The sequence below is a fragment of the Cryptomeria japonica genome, chromosome 3 (genome assembly GCF_030272615.1).
Source record: "Cryptomeria japonica chromosome 3, Sugi_1.0, whole genome shotgun sequence".
Lineage (NCBI taxonomy): Eukaryota > Viridiplantae > Streptophyta > Pinopsida > Cupressales > Cupressaceae > Cryptomeria > Cryptomeria japonica.
This window is the reverse complement of record NC_081407.1, coordinates 777,586,405-777,596,686: the sequence shown is the minus strand read 5'-3', so window position 1 is coordinate 777,596,686 and position 10,282 is coordinate 777,586,405. Positions and strand designations below refer to the sequence as shown.

At 34.0% G+C, this 10,282-nt stretch overlaps 1 protein-coding gene across 1 annotated transcript; it reads right to left on the bottom strand.

Moving 5' to 3' along the window:
• Positions 1–4,016: 4,016 nt before the first annotated feature.
• Positions 4,017–8,895, bottom strand: LOC131063333 (chloroplast protein FOR GROWTH AND FERTILITY 2). The gene is made up of 3 exons (XM_057997116.2): positions 8,717–8,895; positions 6,576–7,056; positions 4,017–5,007 (listed from the first exon to the last, which is right to left on the bottom strand). The coding sequence occupies exons 2-3, from the start codon at positions 6,987–6,989 to the stop codon at positions 4,156–4,158; spliced, it is 1,266 nt and encodes a 421-aa protein (XP_057853099.2). The 5' UTR covers positions 6,990–7,056; positions 8,717–8,895; the 3' UTR covers positions 4,017–4,155.
• Positions 8,896–10,282: the final 1,387 nt, after the last annotated feature.

Sequence of the window (10,282 nt, the reverse complement as noted above, 5' to 3'; positions counted from 1 at the left end):
AACAATATTAAATATTGCGCTCACAACCCACTTTAATCATTGCTAGTGGAACCCATCACCTCTTATGAATGTATTACAAATAATGGTGAGAATCAAATATTACAAACTATTTTTCCAATAAATCCTATGTGTCTCAGGACACTTTCCAAGGATGTTGGAACCATGTCTAGGATTTACAGTGCTCTAACATAATAATGACAATGACAAAAAATTCCAACTATCTGGATACCTTAGAAGTAAGCAACATGATTGCAATGCCACTAAGAACATCTATCCAACAATATTTTACTGAGAACTTCATTTTTGACATCAATGACAACTTTTGTTCAACATTACCTAGCTTGTATTGACATACAATTCTATGCTTATTGCATTATCTTACTCTTATGTGCACATGTTTCTATGCATTTGACCTATTTGTCAGATTATCACACTTTTGTACATTAATCCCTAGATATGAATTGTCCATTGTAATCAATAGTGACACATTTGAATTTTTTACATAAGAAGTAAAGAATTTGCATTTTAAAGCTTCTCTATTATCATCAATGTTGTCTATTATCAAAAGGATTGACCAAAGTAAGTAAACCCTATAATCAATTATTAAAGATATTTATCAACATCTCTAGTCTAAAGATTCTAAAGAAAGAGATCAAGTAGCCATCTAGACTAGATTGTGTGAGGAATAAAGCAATAACACATCAAAGGTTAAGCTTACCAACATTGATCTATACGATGACTATAACACATATTTAATCAATGCAATTAACCCAAAACATAGTAGCAAAAAAATATTTTTAATTTGTATCTATACATTCCACTGCCATGAACATTTTCAAATCCCCAAACATAGATTGCAACATTATTACATATTTATTATTTTCCTTCAATTATAAAACAAAAAAAATTATCCTTCTCATTTCCTTTCTAAAATTAATTATATCTTCATCTATCGAACTTCACCTCTTTCATACTTATTATTTAATCTAAATTGTTAAATACTTATGTAAGCATTCATTGGTTTAACCTAGACTAAACATAGGGGCCATCTTTTTCACTATTTCATACAATTAAAAATTAGAGAAGGCAGAAGATCTCTCACTTAAGGATGGCAAGGAGAAGGATGTAGGAGAGACTGATGTATTTTGATCTCCTCTCCCTAAAAGACAAATTGAGAAAGTTTCAAAAAAGGAATCTCTAAGATGCAAGATCTCCTTAACATAATGCTTCCAAAAGCAACTAAAGCATATTTTCTTTCCCCCTATCATAAGGGATGACAAATATTATTATATTATATGTAAAGAGATCGAGATCTCCTCGCTTTGAATAGATGTTGACATTTGTTGGTTCCATGAGGCAATCTGGATAAGATCTAAGACGAATATCTAACAAAGGCCTTTATTCCAAGATGATTCGATATACAATGACGTAATGCTTAGAAATCAACGAAACAGGGGACGAATGTATATATACGAAAATGAATCAATATGGGAACCTTCCCCCTGAATTTATTCATGAACACAATGAAGGGTTGGACTTGACCAAGTCAATTTCTTTTTATCGACCTCTCTCTTGTGTGACTGAGCCAACGTTAGAAAGCTACAATCACATTCTTTTCAATTAGTTAAATGGTAATGGCTACTCTTCACCAAATGACTTGGTTGGAAGGAGACTATCAAAAACTCGTATTGCAAACCAGTCGAAGTGTATATATGTATTCTTATACTCATTACCAAGCGTTCATGATAAGTAACGCTGCAATAAGGACTTTTGCAGTACCTAATTCAAGTGGGTACCGAAACCTATCACCCTTACCTCACCAAAGTTATAAAGGCGATGGTACCTCTAGAGTCAAGCAAGGTGAGCATGTTTAGTTTGTAGCCATTGTTGAAATCCTCTGGCTATCGTGCCATCAGAATGCACCCATCTTATAGTGTCTTTTATAAGTTCTAATTAGAAAATATACTATGGGTGGGTGCATTCTGGTGGCCCCATAGACGCTTCCTTGTTGAAAACCTCGTCGTATAGGGTAGGAATCATACATAAAAATATGGAATGCACCGTTTAACAATCACTAATGATCAAGGGGAAGCCACCAATCCGAACAAGGGCTCTACTATGCCCTTAGTGCCTCTCTTCAAACGAATTGCATAAGCGGATTCTAAGAGCTGAGCGCCAACGTTGTAGATAAACTCTATCATGGGGATCCTAGGAGTATCTATTTTTATCTGGCCAATTAAAGTTCATCTTGCATTGTGACAAAAAAAATGTTTGCAAACAAGGAGAGAGCTCTTAGCCAGAAGTGCAATAACAAACAGTAGACCTAGATTGGCATCCCTCCTCTGTCATGAGGTTTGGAGGAACTGCCATAGTGACTCAGAAATAATGACTACATATTTTTCTTATGAAACTCCCATGTCAAGCGTAAACCTTAACACTGACCTAAGTATACCATGGACAAAACAAATTTTTATTTTGTGGAGACCCACGATTGCTGCTGAAAATTCAATCCACACTAGCACAATCCTAAACTTGTGAAGAGCTGATGAATTAGTGATAAAGCGCCAATCACTAAAGATTGAAAGTGTTAGGTTAGAGCTTTAGCCAGTCCATGCATGTATAACATGATATTTTAACTAGGTAGCTTGATGCACACATTTAGCTTGAGGGGGGTTAGAGATTCAATCCATAATTAGATAAATCTTTAACTTGCAAAAGGCCAGTAGCTATGCTATTGAACACCCAGCCCCACCACGGGAAGCTCTTAGCTTTGGAGTTTTTCCTGTCTATTCCATCAGTTTCCATCACATGATTTAGTGTTTACCATGCTAAGCGGGCTTGCATAGAGAGAAGTGCACCATACATTGAGGAGGAAATGCTTTAAGTTTAAATTTATCAATACTTAATAGTTGCAGCCCCATGGATGGTCTAATCTCAGTCAGGATTGTTTTGAAGGCTTTGATAGGTGATATTTATTTCATCTCAACTAGATGGCTGCAGCCCCATGAATGGTCTAATCTCATTCAGGTTTGTTTTGAAGGCTTTGATAGGTGATATTTATTGAATCTCTACTAGATGGCTACAGTACTTGCTCCTCTTTGTGGAACTTGAAGCTGATATGCCTTATCTTTCCACCTTTGCCTAAGATAGCAGGCTGCTGTGGAGACAGTTACGGCTTTGAGTGCAGACCAAGAAACTTCTAGCTCCCTTTAACCTTATGAAATCGCTGAAGATTCTATGATCACTTCTGTTTTATATTTCTCTGTTACTTCAGCAAAACTTCTCCCTCATATACACTCACCCTTTTAGTATGAATTGTCCTTTCCACTACTAGCTTCAGTTGCTCTCATGGCTAGCACAAGTTCATTGACCATGGGGAGTAAAAAAAAAGGTAGAAGGGAAATGGTGTTGAGGGTAAATGATTGAATTCAAATCTGTAAAGACATGAGAAAACCTTTCTTTATCATACTCAATAGGACAAATTTTAATCATCTCTTTGATTTTAAAGCTTATTTGTCTGGCCTCAGGAGATTTCGATCTCTTGCTGGAATTACATCAATAACAGAGCCAGCAAAAGTGCAGGTGAAACAGTTTGTGTTATCAAATTCAAGTCATTAGAGATACCTAACAGTGTGCAAAGTGTGCAACTAAAACGATGAACAATACCATGCTTAAAAAGTATAAGTATCCTCCTTAGAAAATGAGAGAAATAACAAAATACAGTTTCAAAGATGCAATGGAATGTAATTATTTCCAAATTAGGAACTTTGCCTCTGAATTGCTGGAATTTGCCAGGAATATCTTGTAACTTTTTGAATAAATATGTCAATGTTCTGTTAGTTTTAATTATTATAATGGCCTTATGAAAAAGAGCTAGATATATTATTCTGAAGAAGGGTCCAGTTAGCTTGCTCTTCTTGAGAGTTCTTTCGAGCATGACTTTTCCTTTTAAATTTGAATCTGAGCTAATAAACAGCAATAAATCTGAGCTTTCAATAGAATTTGTAATTTGAATGTAGTTTAAAAATTTGAAAATATGTATTAATTGCCGATTTTACTCGAAAAAATACAACAAAAACTTGAGAAAGAAAAGAAAATATAGCTTAGATGCTATATGAGTAACCACGGGATTAAGGAACGTGTTTGAATCAAATACTAAAAAAGATTGATTCCAAAAACCTCACTCAAGAGAATTGCTCCACCAAGAGCAATTGCAATAAGTGAAGAACCCCATGAAAGTCCCTCTGTTATCCTTGGAATCTTTGTTTTCAGTGCATCACTACAAGACCCGATAAACGCAGTGTAACCACCCATTGCCATGACAGTTCCGACCAAAAACATTAAGAGAAAAGCTCCTCCTGCCAAACGAGAAGGTAGTGCAAGGGCAGGTAAAACCATAAGAAGTGCATCTGGCTGCAAGCCATGCACTATTCCTGTTGCAAAGGTTGCAAATCTGATATTTTTTTTGCCACTTTCAAGAGCAGGGATAGGCTTCAACAGATTTGCTTGATGATGACCACTCTCTAGAGCCACACAAGCTTCAGGTACTTCTGAGGCCTCTTTAATGCCCATACCTCCAATAATGAGTAATGTGATGCCCACAACTCGAGCTCCCCATGAGCGAAGAAGCTCAATCTGCAATTTATCTTTCAATATCAGAAAGAGGATACCAAAAATGAGTTGTCCAGCATCATGACCACAACCCCACAAAGCTCCCACTGCAGCACTTTCCATTCTTGTGCGACCAATTGAAAGGGGAGCTAGAGCAGCAAGGTGATCAGGTCCAGTTAAAGTGTGCAAACAGCCAGCAACGAGTCCAGTCCAAGCACTACCAAGCAGCTCCGATCGTAGAAAGGAGCTAGCTGCCTTCTCTCCAACTGCAACAGCAGCAGATGCTCCTCCTTTTGCACCAGCATTGGTATGAATGACTCCTGATATTGCAAAAGCAGGACGTATTGAGATTAAAGTCAATGCTGAGAGTAGAATCACGGCTCCAATGCAGGTCACCTGAAAGGATCACCACACCTTTTGGTGAGAAAAGATTTTTCCAAGTACAGAATTGATTAGGAAATATGTCTGAAATTTGTAGCTGTCACTAGTATAATTGTATATCTGATTCACAATTAGGTCTATGCTATACTCAAAATTAACAACTCCTAATCTTTTAATTGATTCCTAATTAGGTTGGTACATGAGAGTAAATTCATTATCAGCACACTTACAACCAGGAAAAACAACTTTTTCATAATTCTTGTGGTGGCAAGTGGAGGATGAAAGTAGACAAGAGAAGCAATGAAACACACATCCCACAGTAAAATGTTCCTTGCAAGGAGGTGAATAGCTCTGGCAGGGCTCTCTTAGAAGTTGTGGCTTCTCTTCCCAACCGTATTCAAATTCCAAGGTTTGCTTTCTTAGAATATTACTTCCTCAAAGCTCTTCTTGTTACATAATCAGAGTTTTGATACAATTTCAGTTAAGAGGAAAATTAGTCTTTGTCTATCACACAATGAAATGTGATTTTAATTGAATTACAAGCCTAAAATTTAGAGATTTGTGAGATACATTTTTATATGGCTACAGACCCCTGCAATGTTTGGAAATGCTATGTAGTCTTGTTTTCATCATATTTGCTAGAGCTATTAAAATGATGGTTTACCTTTTAAATCAAAAATCTCTTTTTAGGAAGTGTAGAAATCCAGATTTCTTTACCATTCATGAAAATACATGTAGAAAAGATTGGACAATTTCAAAGGAATGTAGTTTGTCTACTTATAAAGCTTGTTTGGAAATAACTCCTTAAACTTTTTAACAATTGTAAGGGAGTGTATACTGGCAAAATTGTGAGGACTTATGGCCAACCCTAAAATCTTCTTTCGCTCCAATACTGTTCCAAGTTTGATTTTTTGGTTTTGTTTCCTTATAAGGTAGGACATGGCTCAAATTCTTCAATTGGCTGTTGGAGATGATTTGCGTCCTATGGCTGTTATAGTATTTGAAAGTACATGATTTTAATGGCCTGCCAGATGAGCTTATCAGCTGAAGCAAATAATTTATAAATGGTTTGGGTGAAAATGTCACACAGAAATTTGTACTGGCTTTCACTTTGGCTATAAGCTTTATTGTGAGTAGAGGTTCTTGTGGTATTTAAGATCAGGGTATCAGATTCTTTTGATTTAATTCATGTTGAACACTGTATATTTCTTACAGCAAGTTTAGATCTTGTTCTGATACATTGAAGCTGAAAGTCTGTATGCTAGTTCTACGCAATGTCAAAAGTTTACAGGAATTTTGGATTGAAATTGAATAGTCACAATTTGGATTTCCTTGGGTTGAAATCTGAGTGAACATGAAGGTCTACCCAAGATAAATTTTATACCTCTAGGAGTCAGAATTGTTTCTCAGATTCCTGGTTGAGGAGGAGCTTTTACATTAAAATTTGTGTGCTCTCAATATGCTCTGCATCCACTCACCAATATATTGTTTTTCATTTAAGACCAAAGGAAAAATGAAATAGCACATTTGTAAGCATAATCATAACAAAATGACTGTACAAACTTTAAGAAGCTATACCATACCAGATTATTCCTATGCTTTTGGACATCTTCAACCAGCAAAGAAGACGAATTGACAATGCGCTCTTTTTGCAAAGAATCTTTGCCAGTAATATTCTTTGAAAGGGGTTCTGCATTCTCAAAGGCCTCAACACTTCCAGCAAAATTCTCTGCTGAGTACCTTGTTTGAAATTGGAGAAACTGACTTTTATAATCCTGTTTTAGAAAACCCGAACACCAGGCTTGACAAGAGAACAGTTTTGGTTCTCTATGCAAAGAAGAAAAATGAGTGATACCCCTTCTATTTGTCTTATTTCCCTGGTCTTGCCACAACCTAGAAGACTGAAGGGTGAGCTGCTTATTGATTTGTCCTAAACTGCCTCCAACTGGAGTACACAAATTCATTTGTGCAAATCTAGATTGAATAACTCGATCCATGCAATTCTTTCTGTGTGCAGAAACAAGACTGGTGGTGCCTATAGAAGCAGGTAATCAATTCCACCCCCTGTGAAAGAACAGAGTAATTGAATTACATAAGTGAAAGCAAACAATCAATTTAGCCCCCGTGAAAGACAGTGGGCACTAATCATGCAATGTGTGGTGGCCTATTGAAAGAAAACAAAACTACCAAGTAATTAACTGATTTCAAAAATATAAAAGCCCTTTCAAGCATGGAGCTAATACTGGTTTTCCAGATACAAAGACATTAATATGAAAAAAATCCTCAATAAAAAATATGCCATTATATTTGTATTTTATTTAGAATTGTAACTTGTAGAACAAGACAAGAGAACCCACAAGCACTAAGCCCAGGAATTGCAGGATACTAAACATCAACCAGGGGAAATGCAGCAATAGACCAATATCTGGTATGAAACTTCACCAAATACAGTACACAAATCAAGCAAGCAGGCTAAAATCACCAACAGTTCAAAGTTACAGAAAATAAGATAAAATGACATACAGCTCAAAGATAGAGAAAATAGACTAAAATCATAGACATACAATACAACAGAAAATGAGAATGACAAAAATGACAAGAACTATGCTAAAATTAGGTAGAGTAAAAAATTACAGAAAATAAATTAGACCTCAGCGACCAATCCATCAGGTCTAGATTGTGAGAAAAAAATGCAGAGTGCACTCAAATAAAGGGAAGTGATTGTAATATGGTTTCTCAGCCCTTTCCAGATAAAAAAGGGAAACTATATCCTCACAATTTTTTTAAAGGAAATGGAAGTACCGCAGAGTATGATTGTAATGTGTACTAGTGGATTCTCTCTCCCTATTCAAGTAGATAGAGGGAAGAGTGAAAGACACTAAGTGATCTAATAGCAGGTCCATATCTTCCTGAAGAAAAAAGCAATTTACAGAAACAGGCTAAAACTGGTATTATACAAAATTACAGGAAAAAAGCCTAAAATCATGTAACGCTGTACAGTAGAAAATCAAAGAAAATGGGCTTCAATTACACACGCCAAAATTACAGAAGCATTCTAAAATCACATACAGTAGAAAAAGAAAAGTGAAAAAAAGAGGCAAAAATCACGGGCGTATTAGGAAGTGTAATATATTTTTCAAAAGTTGCAGTTAAGAAATCCGTCTAAACTCACAGAAAGTACAAAATTCGATAAAATGGCCTCATAACCACATCCACTGCGAAATTCCAGAAATGCCATTGGAAACCGTCAAACAAATGAAATCTATTAAAAAATGCTTCAAAACCAGTACCACCAGCAAAAACCCCAGACCTCTGTGAAACAGAGGCACATAAATGAAACACAAGCACTGAAACAAAAAGGTACAAGAATCAAATAAATTGAAGCCTTAATTCTATTAATTTAATAACAAAATTTATCTACAAATGTCGAAAAACATAGTTGAAGGCATTGAATTTTAAAGTGCATATAAGAAGTGGTGAATTTATTATGTACCAAAAACATTGTTGTAAAATTTATTATACCAAACACATTGTTAACACCAGATCCAAACATTCACCACAACGAATGCACAAGAAAAACCTGACCAAGTATTAAAATTCAACAATAAAACACAAAAATTAACAGAGAACGATACCAAGAAAATGCCACATCTTCATTATATTTAAACGCTTGAAACTTAGAACAAAGATAAAAGAAAATGGCAGAAACGTAAGCAGAATTTACCTTGAATTTTCGGTTTTGTTATCTGATTGGGCCACTCTACTTCGCGATTTTGGCGCAGTCGGAGGTGGATCTTGAAGCAGAGCGGATGACAAATCTAGGGAAAAGATAACGTTTATACAGGTTTTTGTAGGTGGAAACAAAAAAAACAGGAGAGTTTTGTGGAATCCAAAACTTCATAAAATTCAGCGTGTTGAAACATTTTGTTCAATGGAACATTCGAAGGTCAAATGGATCCGACGGTACGATTTGAACGCGTGTGCGTTGTTGGACGGTCAGATGATAATGATAAGGCGGATGTTTAACTGAATGGTTCAAATAGGGCTCGTGCGCGGGCGTTTACAACCACAAGCATAATTGGAGGAGAATTTTTGCCGTAGATTTGAGAAGATTAATGTTGACGATTTTGACACGTGTAATGAAGGCTCGTGGGCAGCACACGCCTCCCTAGCTGGCAGATTTGGTTTGTTTGCTAAAAGCACAAAGGTTCAACTTTGATGGGCTGTTGCCCGTTTTCAAAATTCAACCATGTTCAACGTATAATAAAAAGTTATATTCTTTTTTCTTGTTTTCTTTTCAATCTCTCACATTTATCTATCTTGATTTAGATTTGGTAAGATTCAATCTTCAATTTTTTCTAATTTCACAAGATACAAAGTTAAATACATCATTTTTAAAATTAAATACATTTATTCTTTATATTGATTTAATATTGATTTATACAATATTTATATAATATTTTAAAATTCAATTATATTGTTGGATTGTTCAACCTAAAAGATCCATTTTATTAGTACTTGTCTTAGGTTAAATCAAAAACAATTTTTTTTAATTTTAGCCAATGATTAAAAAAATTGTTTGAATCAATTAGAACATGATATTTTTCTATTTTATTATAAAAGAAGTTTTTCTATTTTATTATAAAAGAAGTTTTTGTATAATGTAATGCATATTTCTTAAGTTTTTAAATTGTAAAATAATAAAAATTTGAGTGGTCCCTTATCTATATTCTCTAAATGTAATTAAATGATAAATATTTTTTTGGGGCCATATTTCTATAAAATTGATTATAGATATATTTGTACAAGTTAAAACAAAGTAGCATTGCACAATAAGTATATTAAATCTCAAGTCATGCAAAAATAACAATGTTAAAGATGTTTAAATTTTCTGAAAGCAAATAGTACTCATTATAACTTAAATAATATTTTTTCCCTCATCAACAATTATTCAAAAAAAAATTAAAATAGATTAATGCATAGAATAACATTTGATAAAAATTTAAAATTTAAAATATTAAAGTCAATATATTATTTTTCTTTTTATTTTTGTTATGTATTAAAATATAATTTTAATCAACATTAAAAATTAATAAAGTAAAAATTAAGATTACCAATAAAATTAATTACAATTTATTAATATTTTTTATAGTAATTATATTTAAAAGTAAAATTTTTTAATAATATATAAATTATAATTATAATTATAATGATATAATTTTATACTGAATATTAAATAGAATATACTTAATAGAATTTAATAAATTTATTAAAATTATAATTAATTATA